The 19,384-nt window shown below is 47.1% G+C and overlaps 1 protein-coding gene across 7 annotated transcripts in view; it reads right to left on the reverse strand.

Moving 5' to 3' along the window:
- Positions 1-19,384, reverse strand: part of Cacna1e (calcium voltage-gated channel subunit alpha1 E) — a 470,658-nt gene that overhangs the window by 50,972 nt on the left and 400,302 nt on the right. For 5 of the 7 annotated variants that reach the window (XM_075988277.1, XM_075988278.1, XM_075988273.1 and 2 more), the window contains 8 exons: positions 18,829-18,885; positions 17,024-17,677; positions 16,307-16,620; positions 13,710-13,866; positions 12,452-12,581; positions 11,720-11,779; positions 10,864-10,970; positions 1,002-1,013 (listed from right to left, as the gene is read on the reverse strand). In XM_075988277.1, the coding sequence (XP_075844392.1) occupies positions 1,002-1,013; positions 10,864-10,970; positions 11,720-11,779; positions 12,452-12,581; positions 13,710-13,866; positions 16,307-16,620; positions 17,024-17,677; positions 18,829-18,885 (1,491 nt within the window). The remainder of the gene's footprint in view (positions 1-1,001; positions 1,014-10,863; positions 10,971-11,719; positions 11,780-12,451; positions 12,582-13,709; positions 13,867-16,306; positions 16,621-17,023; positions 17,678-18,828; positions 18,886-19,384) is intronic. The other 2 variants (XM_075988280.1, XM_075988276.1) reach the window with 1 other exon arrangement.

Genomic DNA, 19,384 nt, shown 5'->3' on the forward strand with positions numbered 1-19,384 from the left:
GACCCTCCCCTGTTCTGCCTCTTAGGAGTGTTTTCTCTTTAAAAGAAAAATGCATGATCTTCATTATTTCTAGGAATTAAATACATAAATCAATTTGTATTTCTTTTTCTTCCCCGTTCATCTCCTTAGATCTTTACATTCGACTCAACTAACTACAATTTGTAAAACAAAACTACATGCTGGGAAATAAGACTCTAAATAGTGAAATCAGGCGTGGTTCATTCCTCATGCTGGCCCAAACTACTGTTATATTAACAATTGCTGGAGGGGGGACCCAAAACATCAGATGGAGAACACCTGATTCTGCATGCAATTTGCCCTGCTATGCCCAGCCTCAGATAAGGGAACCATAATCTATCTTTTACAAAAGGCATTAAGTCAGTGAATCTAATCCTCCAGGCTGACTTTACACCAGCATTAATTCTAAACTCTCGTGGTCGTCACAGACGACCTACATGTCATTTTGAAAGGTAATCCACATATGCTATATTAATATGGACTTTCACATCCAAGAGCTTCAGCATATTTAATAAATTCTTTTGCTATTGCTTTTCCTTCTTTTCTTTTTGATTTTTCTTTTCTTTTCTTTTTGAGATGGGTTTTTCTGTAGCTTTGGAGCCTTTCCTGGAACTAGCTCTTATAGAACAGGCTAGTCTCGAACTCACAGAGATCTGCCTGCCTCTGCCTCCCGAGTACTGGGATACTTGGTGTGCATCACCACTGCCTGGCTTAATTCTTTTGCTTTTTAAGCATATCTACCTACAATATTTAAGAGAAACATCACATAGACAAAATACTATGCAAACTGAGAGGAATGGTCAGTTCCCAAGAAGGTGTGGGAGCTGCTTAGCTTTAAACTCTTGGTCCTCAACGGAAACATACCATTCATATAAACTTACCACTCCTCATTGAGTTAGTCCCTTCTCCTCCAATTACAGTGTCTCCCTCCTCCCACCTAGTCGCCCAAACCTCCTACGTACAAAACAAGCAAACATAGTTACCCCAATGCGTTCCTATGGTGGATCCAGCCAGGAAGCAGTAACAGGAAGAGGGAGGGATGGAGAGAGAGAGAAGAAAGTCAGAAAACCTCAGGGAGGAAAGGGACTCTTAGGGTGATGCCATGCTGGGGAAGCAGAGGACCATGGGATCCCATTCACAGTCTTGGTACTTGCCAAGTCCATAGGGTTTGTGAAAGAAACGACAGCCCACCATACGTTCTACCACCCCCTCTCCACCCACAGGACAAAAGTCCTTTGAGAGCACTAGCAGGCCTGTGTCTAAGGCAGTGGTACCTGGGCCTGTACTGTCTTCCAGAGGGCTGAGTTTAATGCACTTAAAGTGTAAGCTTTCATTTTCACTTCCTTAGAAGTCTAAAGGCAAACTCTGCTTCCAGGGACTTTATATCTGCCTGGGTCAGAAACTCTCAGAAAAGTCATTTCCAGTGGCAGTGGCATTGGATAGCTTCATCTGCAGAGGCATATGTAACCTTGTTCAAATGGGGCCACCCTTGGTGTCTTTCCAAAGCTCAGACTCCAACATCCCTAAACGGCAACCAGATGAGGAAGAGGACTTTTGTTTGCCAAAGTCTTAGAGAAAACAATGCTTTTTGAGCAATTTAATGAGGAGCCTCTACTGTGAACTGTTTACTGTCCAACTCTTAGAAGAAAAACCATCCCTGTTCTAGCAGTAAGACAAATGTCCTTCCTGCCCTCCCAAAGTCAAGTGATCTGGGAATTAAATTGGAGGCTTATAATCTGAAATCCTTAAAGCAATAAATTCTAAATGGCCAGAGCACAAAAATGCCTTGAGGTATAACTCACAGGTGAAGCAAACATCTTCCCATCCCTCCACATATGTAAAAAGCATCTGCGTCACCCTCAATCCTTGCCAGGCACTGTCCCAGTTATTGGAACAAATGACCTAGCTGATCTCTTGGAAGATTAGCTACTCTTGCAGGGAAGACAGACCTCAATCCAGCAAGCACACAAATGAAAGTAATAGTGGTAACTTGCTGGGGAGAGATGGGATCACATGATTTGATAATTCACCATGACAGCAACACTGATTTCTTTTCTTTAGGTTGTATTTTTCTGGTACTATCCTAAGATGTGAGAACAGGGCAACAGATGGATAGAGATGCAGGTGGACTGGAGCACAGTGCCCTGGCTTTACCCCTCCCCCCCCCCCCCCCCCGTCTAATGCAGCCTCCTTCTCGAGGCCATTACATCCGATAGCCCCTGAACAGGTTCTGAGAGACCATATTTAGGGAAGCCACCTCATGCGAGGAGGACCAACATTTCTTGCTCCTTCTACATAGATACAATACAAAAATACTGCATTATTCATCAATTAATTTCTCTCCAGAATCCTAATAAAATACAGTATGGAACAAATATATACCCCAATGTGTTAAAAAAAAAAACCTAGGGGACATTGGTACATGCTAATATTAAAAGATAGGTCGGCCACACTACTGGGGCTGTTTGGCTCATTCCGACTACCAAGACCTGAGAAAAGATAACAATCAGACATGGGCTTCAAGTAAAAAACTGGCTATTAATTATTCTGCACTCTTTTAAACAAGTGGCTTATTGCAGAGGAACAACTAAAAAGTTATAATTTGTAGCATATGGGAGGGTCCAAGGGCAATCTGTACCACTAGAAAAAAAGCAAAACAAAGCAAAAAACATGGTTTTGAATTGATGTCAAGAAGAACATGCTTGCACCCTGTGCCTTGCTAGCACAGGGTCAATACCAATTTGAAAATGGCAATTTGAAGTGAGAGGGTTGAATAATAAAGCGGCAGAACTGGGCAAAAATTCAAACCATTTCACCATTGGTAACTAAAATATATCATAATTTATGCCCAAACAAGGCCAAAGCACTTTCCCCCTCAAATCCATTGTGAAAGCCAAGAGATGGCAAAGGAGATGCTTCTCCAATCTAAGAAGGCGTGATCTTCCAGGTCACCTAGCCACATTGTTTTGCAAACAATTGATGTGCTTTCACAAACCATCCAAATATTCACTTGTTAATCTTTGTTCCTGAATGTATGTATAATGTGTGTTTTTTTTTAACACTAGCTATCCAATTAGTCAAACTTAATGGGTTTAAACTGGACTCCAAGATAATCTCACATGCTAGGATACACTGGTCCCACTTTAATTGGCACTCAATGGGGACACCCATTTTACCATTTATTTGCTACTGATTTGCTCACCAGAGAAATAGCAAAAACCCAGTGTCTGCTGCCTCATTAGAGTAAGAGAGGAATTTCCTTGCTCAGTTGTGCAGTTGCCCTCCAGATCTATCACATGCAAGCACTAAACCTTTGCTGCCACCTTGCTCTCTGGTTTGCTCACATGCCATCACAAAGCCTTTCCTGCCATCTTGCTCTCTGGGTCCCTTTCTTCCCAGGATGTGTTCTCCACTAGCCGATTTCTGTTAAAAATGGACACCAGGTTCTGAAGAGCCCTTCCTTCTTTAAGTGTCATGACTTCTGTCCTCCTCCATGTAAGGGTGAGGTAATAGAGGGCGGGGGGCGGGGGGACAGAATTTCTTGTGGGAAGAGATAAGCTTCCAAGACTGCAAGACAGGAAGAGGGGTCCAAGCTAGAAGGAACTCAATTATTCTGCTAACGTGTCTAGACTATTACTTGGTAAGCAATAATAACTACCATTTATTGTCCAACTTAAGTCCCTGGTACGGTATTGAACATGAAATATATTTTACCTTATTTAATTCTCACAGAACCAAATGGGGTTATTTCTCATTTCCACTTACATGTAAAGAAACAAACTCACGGAGTAAAGTTAGCTAAAACTAAAGAATCAGACCCAAGTCTGCCTGACTACAATGTTATAATGTCTTTCAAATGAGAACCACTGGGAGTTTTATCCAGCATAGAGAAATACAAAAGGAATCAGTATTTCCTGAGCTCAGCTATTAACCTATCTGTCTTAACTGATGTAGAGACTGTTGTTGGGAAGGAAAAGTTACAAGTGTAACAACATCAAGATGGACAGGCACAGGGATGTCTTTCTGCATTTTCTCTGCCCTAGGTAAAGACAGAAGGATCTGCAGGGGAAGTTAGTAGCTTGTAACTAGCCAGAACAGCATGGCAGGAGAGAGTCTAACATATTAGAAAAAAAAACAATGAACTTGAATTCCACACACTGAGGTTGCTCAAGACCTGGTTTTGCTATTTGCTCATCGCATGACCTGCACTAGCTAGAACTTTTAGCAATTGAGTTCTCAGCCACTAAAGGTGATCAATGAAGCCGAGTATGCATGGAAATGAGGTGGAAGCCTTTCTCTTCTCATTGCAATACGTGTCGCTCCAGAAGTTGTAAAGGAATCAGGTACCGCTTCCAGCATGAAGAAAGGAAATTCAGACTTTGGCCTTTTTACTTAACCCTTAGCAGGTACCATTTGAGGATTTTTTTCTTCTGGCTCTAGCATCTCTCCTGGTCATCTATGTACCTTAAATCTATAGTTACTCTGTCATCTTTGTTCCTGTGACAACAAAATTCGCTCTGTTCTAAGCATTCAATGCCTAACCCTTTTTTTCCCCATGAATTAGAGGCTGACCTAAACCAACCTCTAATATGTACTATGACAGCCATATGACACGTCACTATACTCCAACTGGAAGGTATTTTTGTCCAAGTACCAAGAGGTAGGAGGAGGCAGCAGAGCATCTGTGTGCTAGCCGTTTTGTTATTTAAACTGCAGAAGGGTGACCTGGTTTGTATTTCTTTTCAGTCCTTATGTTCTAAACATAACCAGTGACCCTTCATCTGTGATTTTTGCAGGGAGGTCTTGCAGACTGAAGTTTAGCCAGTGCATCAGTACTAATTTGTACTGTAAGGTTGTCAGACTGAGCAGGTGTCTAGCAGGTCACACAATCTGAGCAGATATTTCCTGGGTCCCATTACACAATCTTCTATCCTCAGAGCTCTATAACCTACTTTTAAGCATGAAGGATACTATGATGAGTTTCTACCAATCTCACAAAACCAGGCTCTTCCCGTGGCCATGAAGCCTCACTTCCTATACAGGGTGCTTTTTGCATATGGGTCTAGTTGGTTTAGCAATTTGAGAGAGCTGTGTTTCCTGATTGGACTATTTAATTTAGCCCATTTCTGTGTCCACAGGATGAGGTCCCACTTATAATCGACCCTCTTCTGAATTTGTGCTATGGATAAACTGAAAGGCTTGGGCATTCACATCCATAGGATGACTGCAACCGACCATCCTATGGCTAGCTCCTCAGCAGCCACCAATGTCACATGTGCTACCTGACACATGCTGGGCCTCAGTGACAAGAACAGGTCAAATGGGAACTTTCTGTCTCTCCGAGTCCCACCTGAAGGCCAGCAGGAGAGAATAAAGCAATGGGAACTCCCAAGCATACAGAGGCACTGATCACCTTTAGTGTCCTGACCTAGACTCAAAGTTAGATGAAATGCCGCGAGAGGCTGGATTCTTGATGGTCAACATCCTATCTCTTCACTGCTGGACATTTCCAATTCCTTTGCAGCAAGAATTCTAAATTCACAGTTAATGGGCTACCTGGTGGCTAAATGCAATTTTAAAGCTGTATTTCCTTCCAAAGTAAGAGAAGTAGATGCTCTATCTGGCTCAGTAGGAAATAGGTCCATTTTTTTGCCCCTTCAAGACAAAGTATAGTAATAGCTTCCTTTGGGAAACTCTCCTTTTTAGTTCTAACGAATAAGGGCAGCCAAGAAAGGGGCTCCCACAGGCATAGCTATATGTGTGAGGGACTACTTTAGACCCAGGCATTAGTGAAAAATGGGGGGTAGATAGCTGGGTTTTGGCGAAAGGTTTGTTCTGTATTTCTACACCCTTCTGGGTAAGTGAGCACATAGATTTCCGTTCCAAATAGCCACTCCTTCCTGATGATGTGTGCATCCTTCCCTTCAGAGACACAAATCCCCCAGAATAACCATCCCAGAGGAACAGATGCTCTGTCTCCATGAGGCACTTCCAAATCTCAAATTGCCTGTGTCTCTGGGTTTCACTGAATGAACTCAGACCCAGCTCAGCTGCTATGGCTTATTCTCAGTGCATTCGAGAGATTGTATGCATCTTAGCCACCAGGGCAGAGTGTCAAGTGTCAGGAAAGTGACACACTTCAATGAAAGGAATGTAATAAAAGCTAATGTGGGCAGTCTGGTTCCTTCTGGCATCCAGAGGCCAACTGACTCATGTTTTTGCTTCTGGCCAAGGACTAAATAATGAAAGGCCAAATGCGACCAGATCCCCTCACGTGCCAGGGAGTCCTGACCGCACCTCATGCCCTGCTACAACAGCCAACAGCTATGGAAAGCCCTGGCATCAGTCACTAGGGAGCCCGCCTGACTGACTGATGGAGAAGGTAAGGGAGATAGAAGCTGAACTATTGGTGCTTTTTCTATTAAATGTTTAGACCAACAAGCAGCATTAGCTGCAGATTTGCTACTGAGAACACACACAGGAGTTCATCTGTTCATGTAAGTTCAGCTAATCAAGTTAAGCACTGGACATAGCAGATGTGGAGAGGGTGAACACCGTGGTTCAGAGTGCAGGCTTAAGGCTCAAGACATAACCTAGTTTGTAGTCCTCTGATTCCCCACTACACATCTGAGTCTGGGGGTAGCCCTGAAGTGGGGTGCGTGTGCCTGAGAGCCAGGCCCCCAAATATGGCAAGGCTGTAACTATTTCTGTCTTCCCACACCTGAGACCGAAGCGAAGATAGGATAACAACTGACTGTGGAGCCTGAGGCTTGCCAGCTCCAGTCTCCCATCGGCAGAAAATGATGAGCAGGCAGAAGAAGACAAATGTGCCCTTTCCAGAGGGAAATATAAAGGACAAAAGGTTTCACAGACCTAGTCACTCACCAGGCTTTTCTTGAAACCCCAAAGAAGAAAAGGCAGAGTTTGGGGTATTTATAGTTGACAAAAGTCTTTCTCCACATGGCCCAGAAAATGAGGTGCTGTGATAAGGGCTTCAGAGAGAGCTATTCTCAGTCTCTGCCAAAGTCCCCCAACACACACATGCACACATACACACACACACACTCATATACATACACATAGACACACACGTATACACAAGCACATTCACACACATTCATTGATATACATACACATATACACACAAACATACACACACTCATATAAATACACATAGACACAAACACACACTCATACCTATTCATATACATACTCATAGACACACACATACACACAAACACATACACACATCATATACATACACATAGACACACACACGCACGCACGCACGCACACACACACTTCCCTAGGAGGTATCAGCCAAGGATGGAGCCCCGGGTGTTCTCATAGACACCTTATTATAATGTAAAGATGGACTGGAAAGAACAGAAAACTTGCAATGGGATATATTTAAACCCAGATATGACCACACTAATAACACAAACACCCTCTTACCCCTTCCTTAAAATTCAACTAAGTTCCCAAATAGAATGCCAGGATTACATTATAAAGATTCCCTTTGTTTGCCATATCTCCAGAGAACAGAGCTTCCCCCAGCTATTCCAGGCATAGCGTATATGTCTATCAAGAACAGAGATGATGGGACATGCAGATCTCTGCAGCAGAGGGACTCTGGACATTGCAGCATTGAGAATTCAGCGGGAGGCCATCTCTTTGTCACCAGCGCTGCTTTGGAGAATTGGGCTGGGTTCTTTTGGCTGACTGTGGTGGAAGGGATAGCAAGTCACTTCTGGTTTCTGAGGAACCAGATAATGATGCTACCGTGGCAACTGCCATCAGTTGCTCAAGCTGACAGAGCAATAGCCTTTGCATAGGCCTCATTAGGGCAGGGTTCAATTTCAAGGGGGAGGGGGAGAAACTGGGATGGGAAAAGGTTATGTGGGTAGTGGACGTTCGCTGAGGCAAACCCATGGGACACCAGAATAAAAATTATAATGAGACAGATACTTGAAAAGCCTTCAGACAAGCCCAAATTTGGCTTCCTGTTGACCTGATCCCCTGACCATGTAGACTATGGGCTCGGTGACTTCATTCTGCTCTCTGCCACAGGTTGCTGGCAGATTGGACTCTTGGGAGTCCTGTCATTTGTGATAGAAGAGCTGATTTCTCTGGTGTTCTCAACAAGGAAAAGGCAAGTGCAGAGATAAGAAACATAGGTGTATGAGCATCAGAACGTGTTACCAGAACCTTAGCAAATGTGGCAAAAGCCAAAGGGGAGAATGGGAGCTCATGCTATAGGCACAGAAACCAGAGAGGGAACAGGCATGGCAAACTAGGAAGGATGACAACCGGAGAGAATGATGGAGAAGGATGAAGAAGGACCATCTACATTTCAGAGAGAAATGAACTGAAAGCTCAAAATATGGTATCGCTAAAATCAAATAATAGATCATAGGTCTTGATCCATCCCATAAACGTGTATCTTCCCCTAAGTATCCCTGACAACAGAGAGTTATCAGCTCTGGGATCATGGAGGCTTCCCTTGCCACCATCACCGCCATGGTTCAAAGAGCACAAAAGGGAATGAGACAGATGCCAACCCTAGAGCACACTGGTGTCAAATGAGTCCACGGAGAAACAGCTGGCCACTGGGCACAGGACAGGAAGCAAGACTTCCTCTGAAGGACACTTCCTATTGTCACCTGCTGGTTGTTAGGAGCACAGACTCAAGGCTGTGGGAAAGAGATAGCTGGGTGGGAAGCAGTTAAGTCTTAGACCAGTTAAGCCTTCATCCATCTTGAACTATATGTGTAAATTCCACACCAACATAAAGTTTATTCCCACTACATTTGACAGCATGAAAAATTAGAAGACTTAACATCTGCTGATCATTCACACTGACGGCCCCAGTGGTAAGTACTCTGCATACCCTATTTTCTCTCCATTTTAGAGGTTAGAAATGGAGGTTAGGATAATTAATATTTTGCTACAATGGGTCAAGGACATGAAGCTGGGAAGGAGAAGGGCTGGGATTCAAATTGGGCTCAGCCTGGCCCCACAACTGTCACCTTTCCTCTTCTGTGCCGTCACCTATGAACTCTGCTCTTCTTCAAGGTCTGGTGAGTTCTGTCCCCTACGCATTTCCCCCTACCCATTACTCAAAGATAGAGTGTGCTACTGATACCAGAGTGAGAGAGGAACAATACTGAGTGATGCACACAAATGAATTGATAGAACGAAAAGAGAACTGGACCTTTTAACAGCCCAATGGTCGTATTCTGTCTTTAGCAAACAACAAAGTGGGCTTTCTTAAGGCAAGGGCAGACCCTATTGAACCGTGGGGAAGACAAACTGAGAGTCCCTTGGTACAAACAGGGTTGCCTTTCTTGGTATGTTGCTATGAGAACTCATACAGGTCTAGGTATGTGGGGAGATATTATGCTTTTAGGGAATCTCTTTGGGAACAGTTCAGGCACATTTATAGGACGCTTTCGTCCTGTGAGAGCAAAGGTGACTCTGCATAGCTCTAATGGGGTGGAGATGCCTGTGCACATGGGGACAAGACACACTGAATTACCTTGCTACCACCCTGTCTCAGGATCACAATCATCTTCATTTCTGGAAGATCTTAGACTTAACCCAGCTGGGAATTCTCACCTGGCTCTTGACACCTTATTTCTTGCCCTAACTGTTCAACTGCCAGTGAGGATCAGGGACAGAAGCTGCCTGTGCTTGGCAGAAGTTGAACAGAGGACAATCCCTTTCTAACACGTTGGATATGGGAAGGGTAAACCTATGGAAACTTCTTTCCCCCTCCCCATATGGCTACCTTCCATAAAAACAGCACTCAAATGCTTCCTCCTCCCTATCAGGAGAAAGTGTATCCAGCCTTGCTTGGAAGGCAAGCCCCAAAAAGGATGGCTTTGAGGACTCCAACATGCCAATAGATCAATACATGGGGTTAATAAATTTCCCCAATTGTCATGAATATGAGTTGGTTTCTGCACGCACTAAGAACATTTCCTTAAGTATGTCTTCAAGGAAGATTTGGAAAATCAAGAAAGAGTTGGAAAATCATTCCTTTTTGAGCTCTCATGTATCCATATGTTTTTTTTTAATTTTTAAGTTCATTTTTACATACCAACCATAGTTCCCTTTCCCTCCCCTTCTCCGGCTCCCTCATCTCCACTTCCTCCCCCACCCAGCATTCCACCACTCCTCAGAAAGAGTAAGGCTTTCCTTGGGAAACCAACAAAGCCTGGCACAACAAGTTGAGGCAGGACCAAACCCTTTCCCCCTGTTTCAAGGCTGAGCAAGCCATACAACTGTCACCCACATGCAGAGGGCCTAGTCTGGCCCCATACAAGCTCTCAAGTTGGCAATCTAGAGTCCATGAGCTCCCACTAGCTCTGGTCAGCTGTCTCTGTGGATTTCGTCGTCATGATCTTGACCCCTCTTGCTCATATAATCAATCTCCCTCTCTTCGACTGGACTTCTGGAGCTCAGCCTGGTGCATCCATATGGGTTTTATATCCCTGGACTAACTAGATCTCTGTTACTATTGCTCATGGACAGAGACCCTCCCCATGCCTAAGATTTTGAGATCCTCAACTCTGCTCTGGCTCTACTACATTACTCTTCCATGGTGACCTGTCTTCTACTGATGCTCTTCAATCTTGCTTCCTCATTTAGGACACATGAACCGGAGCTGTAAGAGCTTAAGGACTCTGTTGAGAACCATTGGCAAGCAGACCCCTAGAGTGTCGCTCTTAGGCACCACTCAGAGCATTCACTTCCCAGGTGGACCCTGGAGATAGGCTTAAGTCAACCAGGCCTCCAGGAAGAGGAAAGGCAGGGGAATGGGACAGAAAAGAATCTACTTACGCCAGAGCAAAGGCTACCAACGCACCAACCACTACCACAAAGTCCAGGATGTTCCAGAGGTCTCGGAAGTAGGATCCATCCTGCAGGATCAAGCCTTGGTCTATCATCTGCAGGACAGGGTTTGAACAGATGAGGCCAATGGTTGTAAGTAAAACCTACACCTGGCTTTGCTTCCTTATGGCAAGGGCTCTACTACCACTGTCTCCTAGTTAAGCCCACCCTGGGCCTGAGGAGTAAGGAGGATATCCAGCAGGCATTCTAGGAGAGGACTGAAGACTCCTCTCGCAGTCACACAAATTCTCCCGTCTACAGTGAGGATGCGGCCCCCTTCCTATAGTCTAATAGGATTGGATTAGACTCTCCTGCCATTACAGAATCCTATCCTCTCTCCTGAGTATCCCGGAGCTCCAAACACTGCCACATACACATGGATGGATAAAAGTGCCAGATAGGTAAAACTCAGAATGAGACAGTACTGTTGGGATTTTAGGCACCTAGAGGCAGAGGGTGTGCTTGGAGTTAGACGAAGTCTGAACTTACATCTCCCTAACCCATTGCTTGGACATGTACTTATTATAAGACCAGGAGTGCAATGTGCAGAAGTACACAGTCCTCAAGCTGTTCCTACCTTACTACCTGCCTCCTGCTGTTCAGGCCAGGAGAAAAGATATACATTAGCCAATCACATCCACACAGCCATGCCTTCCCTCACAGGACACCGAAGCCGGTGAGGGCTCTGCAGAGGCTCTCTTAATGCTGCCATGGACTAGGAGATGGCATTATGGGGGAAGGGCCTTAAAACAGACAAGTGGTATAACTGAAATCCAGAGGCCAGGTTTTCTCAGGAAGATTTTACCTTTATAACCATCTCAAAGGTAAACACGCCAGTGAAAACATAGTCGAAATATCTCAGGACCTGTAAAGACACACATGAACGAGACAGAGAGGACCATGTAAGGCTGCCAAGCTTTATGCACACCTTCCCGCTGACCTTTGCCATTCTGCATGACAACCCCATCTCCCATACATTCCCACCCCAAAACACAGTGAGGAATTTTTCCTACTACCTATAGCAGAGCTGGGAAGTGAACATAAGGAAGAAGGCACCAGCGAACCTGCTTGAGCCGCATGGTCCACAGCCTATTCCTTCTCTTTGGTCATAACTTCTGGGGTCTGAATTGCCCCCATACAACTCTCTTTCAGGCTCTGTGTGGTACCCAGGTGATGACTCAGTGGCTTGTGGTTAAGCTGCAGTTCTACCGCATCCACACACATCACCTATGGCTCTATGTTAGATCCTACATCCGGGCCCTCCAATAGCAGCAGAATCCTTTCAGAAGCCTGGCTAGCTCTCAGTGTTAAGCCCGCTGCGGCAGCTTAAAAACAGTGGTATGAGTGTGGATGTGGGGACTTCTCTAGAAAGACCCTGTACTTATATAAGACATAGGTAACTGATCCATCCTCCTCATCCCCCCCAAACCTTTCTGCTACCTCATCTTGATTCACCTTTGCTGCTGGAGGGGAAGGCCTGGGATGGAGTAGACCCCAAGGCATCAAGAAATATCACAAACCACCCTTGTGCACTCACTTTATTGCGCTCCGAATTGGTCAGGACAGGGTCCTCAGCTGCCAGGGCAATGCTGCTGGCTGCAATCACCAGGAGGATGCACATCTCAAAGTAGCGTAGGTTCACAATGTAGTGGCAGGCCCTGCGGATCCTGCGGGGATGGGGGGGGGAGAATCCTGCTGAGCTCACCCTATTGAGCTTGCCCTGCGTCATTCCTATGCCTGCCCCTACATTGACCTCTTCCAGATAGCCAGACCTTGCCAAAGGAAGTCACCAGGGAGAGCAATTTAATTTCTCCAGCACCGCCCTTTGATTCCAGTCCCCAGTGGAGAATGGTAATGAGATTGGTTAGAGGCTATGTCATGCAAACCACGATCATTATCTGCACACGAGTGAGCCATGAGGAACAGCCACGTGAGACTACACGACCTCCAGTGGCATGTGGTCCCCTCTGTGGCATCTCTGCCTTCTCCCCTGAGCAAGGAAACTAGGACCTGCCTAGAAAATTCTAAACAACCAAGAAACACAAAAACATCTCGATTCTCAAACCCCTGATGAGGCGTTGCATGTTTCCATGGCGTCCTGACTATCCTGATGCAAATAACTGTGTTCTCTGCTACATTTCTGGATGACCTGGCAACAGAACCCAGCTTCCTCCCATCCCACAGGCCTGCCTGAGCACTGCCCACAAGGCCACTAAACATCTCCTTGTCTTCCTTCCTCAGAAGCTGATCCACATGACAGTTCCAGGATATAAGGCATAGGCTCTTCTCTTGTACCATATTTCTTGAATCTAACATTCTAGACTCTTCTCTGATATTCCTTCTCCATGCTTCTACCTCCACTCTGGGAAAGGAAACTTTTATCAAAACTCCATGCGCAGAATAGTGGTACACAAACCCTAAACTCCAGTAGATGCCTGACCATCTTTAGAGTCATCTGTCTTTTTCCAGAATGTATGGTGACATCCTCAAGGAACTCCCCTTCATTTTCCCTGTTCTAACTACTACTGATCAAAGGGTAGGGGAAGAGTCCTTTTCCATGACTTTTCTCCTATATTCTGACTTCAGTTACCCTGGAGACTATGGGCACAGAGATAAGAGGCTGCTCAACTAAATATTTGCCCCATCTCATTTACTGGGCCCCAACTCTTTCCATATCTAGCTATCCTCTGCCAGGAAGGTTCAAGAAGACGACAGGGTTTCATCATCCCAGGCTGGCTCAAATCCTGGCTGTCTGTCCTAGTACTAAATGGGGGCACAACAGGAGCATGGCTCACGGGTTAGTGGTGCTGAAGATGAACATAGAGCTATGGGGCACCATGGCTTTGCCAGTCTCTCGCTTCTCCTTCTTCTTCTTCTTCTCCACCTCTTCTTCTTCCTCTTTGGTCTCTGCCTCCTTCAAGGGACTGGCTTCTCCATCAGTCTTGTTGCTAACTGCAAGCAGAAAGGTTTAAAGCTTCAGAAACCTGCTGGCACATACGGTTTCTGGTTTGAGTTGGTACAGCACAGAGTATAGGAGGGATGCCAAGGATGACCCTGGGAAGGTACCCTGACAGTATCAGGGGTTCCCCCCCACTACATCAACTCCTTCTCTTCCCATTATCCCCACCCTTCCCTACATGTTATATACTATAGCCTTTTGTGCCATATTTCCCCTTTTATGGCTGAACTTTCATAGTTGAGGAAACAATATGGTTATCGCAGCTACAAAGCTTGCATAATTTAGAAATTATATCTAAACTTTACATCCTTTTAAGTTCACCCATTGAACTTCCATATCACCAACCCTTAAGTGGCATATATAATCATTCCCATTATACAGATGAGGAAACTGAAGTTCAGAGAATCCACATACCTTTCCTAAGGTCTTATAGCTAAATTTAAATCCTATACACTTTTGTGCAATCTCTGCAAAGGAAGATTTCAAGAAACCATTTCTCTCTGTGTACTGCCTTTCCGACTGTCCTTCCCCAACATGATGGATATAGAAATGAGAATACAATATTCATGTGAACATAGGCCCATGACTATGTTCCAGGACTGGGGAGATGAAGCAGCCATGGGTCACGTAGCATGGTCAGGGGGCTATTCTCTGTTTCTATGCTGAAGTCAGGGAACAGAAGGCTGTCATAGTGGAGAGAAGGCTTGGGAAACCCTCAGCCCCACCCCCAGTGCTCTGTGACTAAGGAGTGGTACTGCTCTGAGACTCGGGCTAAGTAGCAAGCCTTTGTGGAACTGGTCCATGGTAGGGCCTTCTAACAGCTAAGTGATAGGGTGAACTTAAAATTCTCTACCACACACTGTACCTGTGACTAGCCCTAGCAGGGGAACAGAGAGAGGGTCAAGCTAACTTGCTTCTCATAAAAGAGGCTTTAAAGCACTTCTTATTTAATAAAATCATAAAATCAGACAGACATTAAAAATGGCTCTGGACCTGGAACCCTGAAACATGCCCACATCAATCCCAGCAAGCCCTGGGTATGGTAGATTAGTTTGTAAAGCAGACCTGGCATTTCTGAGGGTAGTGGATACTAAGTAGAGTGGAAATGAAGCAGTGGCAGAGAGGCAGGCAGGGAGACAAGGAGACTCATGTGAAAGAACAATAGGGAAACAGAAGGAAAACGTGCATGCATGGAACCGCATGGCAATAACTTGTGACCACAGTGCAGTGGTTGATGGAGGAAGGTCATTGGTTAAATAAAAAGAAACTGCTTGGTCCTCATTGGTTAGAAGATAGGTGGGAGGAGTAAACAGAACAGAATGCTGGGAGGAAGAGGAAGTGAGCTCAGACTCCACAGCTCTCCTCTCCGGAGCAGAAGCCTCAGAGAAACGCCATGCTCCCTGCTCCAGGGAAGATGCATGCCATGAAGCTCCGACCCAGGATGGACTTAGGCTAGAATCTTCCCAGTAAGACCGGTGCTACAGATTATTAGAGATGGGTTGATCTGTATATCAGAATTAGCCAGTAAGGGCTAAAGCTAAAGGGCCAAGCAGTGTTTAAATGAATACAGTGTCCGTGTAATTATTTCGGGTAAAGCTAGCCAGGCGGTCGGGGTGTTGGGGACGCAGCCCCGCTGCTCCTTATTACTACAAGCGGTGGGATTAATACAGGGATGTGGTGAGGGTGTGGTGAGGGGACGGGAGCAGGATGTGGATTAATGCAAGGATAGAGTAGGGGGCACATTACAGGGTGTGGGACCAATGAAGAGATGACATACAGGGACAGAATAAAGTGCATGGCTAATACAGGGAGGAGGTGCAGGACTCAGGTCATAATGAGGAATGGGATTAAAGCAGGAAAGGGACTGAGGGACAGGGCAGAGATGAGGTAAAAGGAAGGGATTGGGGTAGGACAATAGAGGCACAGGGACTAAGGTAGACATGAAATATGCAGTCAGGGCAGTGTCAGGAATAACACGAATGTAGGAGTGAGGTGTGGTTCAGGAAAAGATGGGCCATAGAGCCAAGTAGCATAGTAGGTTAAATGCTTTCCCCGGTGTTCCCTGCTAATATTTCATAGGTTAACATCTGCTTGAAGGAATTTTGATGGGGAAGCGTGACTGAGAGCTCCTAGGAGAGAGACCGTTGATAAGAATCATAGAGCCATGAAAAATGTTAGTGCAGGGATGATCTCTAGGGACAGTCTAACTCAGTGTTCTCCATTATATGTGACACAGAGGCCGCCAGACCACTGACTGAGCAGAGCAGGGACCAGAGCTAGAGGCATTCTGCTAGTGCACCCCCAGGGGTCCTTCCAGATCATCTAGGAGGTCACAAGGGCTTCCTACAGAGCTTTATTAGAGGAACCTCAGAGCCAGCTGCCCCTGCTGGAGCGGAGGACGAGGGTGACGGACAGAACAGGGGCTGTGCTCACTGTGCACCACCGTTGAATCCACCAAGGGGTCAACATCAGGGATGGCGACTGTGACACTGGTGCTCTCGGTGGTAGCCTTGTCCATGTTGGCTGTCATGCAGGAGAGGTCAGGCTCGCTCTGGCTAATGCCCCGGCCCACGTCCAGCTGGACGTCCCCAAGCAGGGCTTGCTCGCTGCTGCCTTCAGCTTCCTGCTCTGCCAGAGCCGCATCCTTACCCACTTCCAACTCGGGCTGGGGCTGGACTAGAGGAGTTTCTGCCTCATCAAGAGCTCCTACCAGTCCAGAGCCCCTGGGTACCATCAGACTGTTGGTCCTGGGAAGAAAGAGCAGGAGACGGCCATGGTTCAGAAGCTGTTCTAGAATCGGTGATGTATCTGGCTCAAAAGGAAAGGGGAGAGGAGCAAGAGCGGGCCTCCTGGAGAGCACACAGCCTGAGGTATCTCCCATCTCTATCCAGACATACATAGAGGAGCAAACACCTCTGGGCCACGCCCACTAACTCATTCCCACCTCTGACCCCACTCTCTACAGAGATGCTCTGGAAGAGAACATCATTTCCATACAGATAGATTGTCTGTTATATTAAGCCATGCCTTTTAGATGGTGTTTTGGCATCTTATAAAAGGGGACATCAAGGCCCACAGAGGTTTCTGTCACAGAATTCCTCACACCAACCTGAGCTCTAGCCCTCCGGGGCCCTCCTGGGACTTATTTACCTCCTCAAGTCCTGAGTTCTTTCCTCTTCATGGATGGTAGGCTCCTTGCTTCTGTGGCTGCCCTGAGGTTCATGTTCTTTCTCCCCCTCAATGGACACCCCTTCATCCAGACTCCGCTCCTGGCTGGCGGACCTGCTCCGCGACACGGAGGCAGACTCCTTGCCCTCAGTCCTGACGCGGCGATGGCGGCTGCGCCTCTGGCTCTGCCTATGTCTGGCTCGGTCCTCAAAAGTCACCACGGTCTCTCCTCCCCCAGCTTCCTGCTGGGTCGGGTCACAGTTTCCATGACAGGATCTGGGCAGCCATGGTGGCTCCCGTTTTCCCAAGGACAAGGGGCTCCTCTGGTTGTCCAGGGCACTGGTCAGGGCCCCTACACTGCCCTTGAGGGAACCCCCGCGGCTAATGCGCTCCTCTTCACACTTCTCAAGACCCAGGCCCAGGGCTAGGCCCTCAATGGGCCTGGGTCTCCGATAGAGGCTGGGGTGAGCGTTGAGTGGGTTGAGAGGGCTCAGTGGATTGAGTGGATTGAGGGGGTTCATTGGCGGGGCCTCTTCTTTGTTGAGGGCTTCTTGGCTAGACATTTGCATGTGCCTCCTCAACTGGCTGGTGCGTTGTTCCCATACAGACATGTGGTGCCGGCGCCTCCGCTCCCTCCTAACAAAGGAGAAGTGGGGGTGGGGGGCTACAGTCAGAACCTGACAGCACACGCCCGGATTAGAGATGGCAGCTTACAGGAGCCATGAATAGGGATCATGGGGTGAAGGAGCTAAAGGGGAGCCCAGGATCCCAGACAAGAAGCACAAAGATGCAAGGAGCAGAGTGGCCACACATGAGAGAGTTGTCAGACCAGTGCCTCCAAGTCCAGTACTGGATACTTTTCCCTCCAGTCCCTGCTTCTGTGGTGCAGTAGTAAAGGGTGAATGAGTTCGGGACTGAGCTCCATATCCCCAAGACCAGTGAGAGGGGCAATACAAAGACTCATCCGGCCTTCCTTACCCAGCACTCCTTTGACTGAGGGTATCAATTGGGGTCTCTTATGTACCCACCAATGGCCCTTCATTCAAGGTCAGAGATTCCCCTCCTCTCCCCCCCACTCTCAGATTTTAGCCTGGAACAGCACGGGCTGAGATGCACCTTGTTCAGCTACTAACAAAGATAATGACAGTGGCAAGCAGCCCCATGTGCTAACAGTGGCAGCATCCCCTGAAAGTAAAGGAGCCATGGGCTTCTAGAACAACGACTAAGGAAACCCATGAAAGACTGTATTCACAGAGATCACCAGCAATCCACGCCCAAACTATTGTTGAGGACTTCAGTTCTGAGGCCTAACAAGTTGTCACATGGCAGCAGGAACACACAAACATGGCATGGAGAACACGGGCATGGGCTCCTCGGCTGGAAGGGTGGACACCTCCTCCCTCCCTCCCGTGCCTGTGGGCACATGCACGTGAAACCACACGCGCCTGCACTGAGGCCCACACAGAGATGTACGCAACTGCCTACGTGAAAGGAAGCCCCGCCAGCTCCAGTTACCAGTGTGAGCACATGCCCACTGTCAGGCCAGACACAACAGCACACAACACGCCGTCACATACTTTAGACACACTGGTAAAAGCACACACTGAAAGATGCCAAGGGGCACGTCCACAGATGTGCATGGGACACACACACACACACACCCCACACACCAAGGCACACACTGACGTTTACACTCGGTATCACTTGGTCCACGGCCAGGACAGAAACACATCGCCCCCATGCCCACACAGAACCACTCCCAAACACGCAGACCGGTACACACATACAGGTGGCTGCTGCGCGGCTCCCACATCGACATGTGGTGTCTTCTCCTTCTGTCTCTTCTGGGAAAGAAAAACGGACAGGTTCAGTCCACCCCGACCTCCAGGACCTGCAAGCCCCACAGCCGCTGGCGGGCATCCAGAGGGAAGCCAGATTCTCTAGCATGTCCACGGGGCTTCCGTGCATCTGCTTGCCCTCTGGAGACTCCCCACCTACAGTGCTCCCACAGCGACTTCCGGGTCCTTGCTACGTGCAGCTTACACCGATCTTGTTTCTGAAGCATGCATGCAGAGTCCCAGAGGACAGACTACTTCTTATAGGCTATAGCTTTCAATGCTGAAACACCAGGCCCCGCCGAGCTCCCATGACTACCCTCTCGAGTCCTGCTTTGATGAGCACTTGTTTCCCCCTCCCCAGTCATTTCAAGGGCAACAAGGCACATTCGCCCAGGTAGGACCCCTTCCAGCTCATCACTCCCACAGCAGATCCTGGCTCAGTTTTATGGAACGTAGAGGAGACAAATGGTCTGTCATGTACACCAGTGGCGCTATAGAGCAACCC

The sequence above is a fragment of the Microtus pennsylvanicus genome, chromosome 10 (assembly GCF_037038515.1).
Source record: "Microtus pennsylvanicus isolate mMicPen1 chromosome 10, mMicPen1.hap1, whole genome shotgun sequence".
Taxonomy (NCBI): Eukaryota; Metazoa; Chordata; class Mammalia; order Rodentia; family Cricetidae; genus Microtus; species Microtus pennsylvanicus.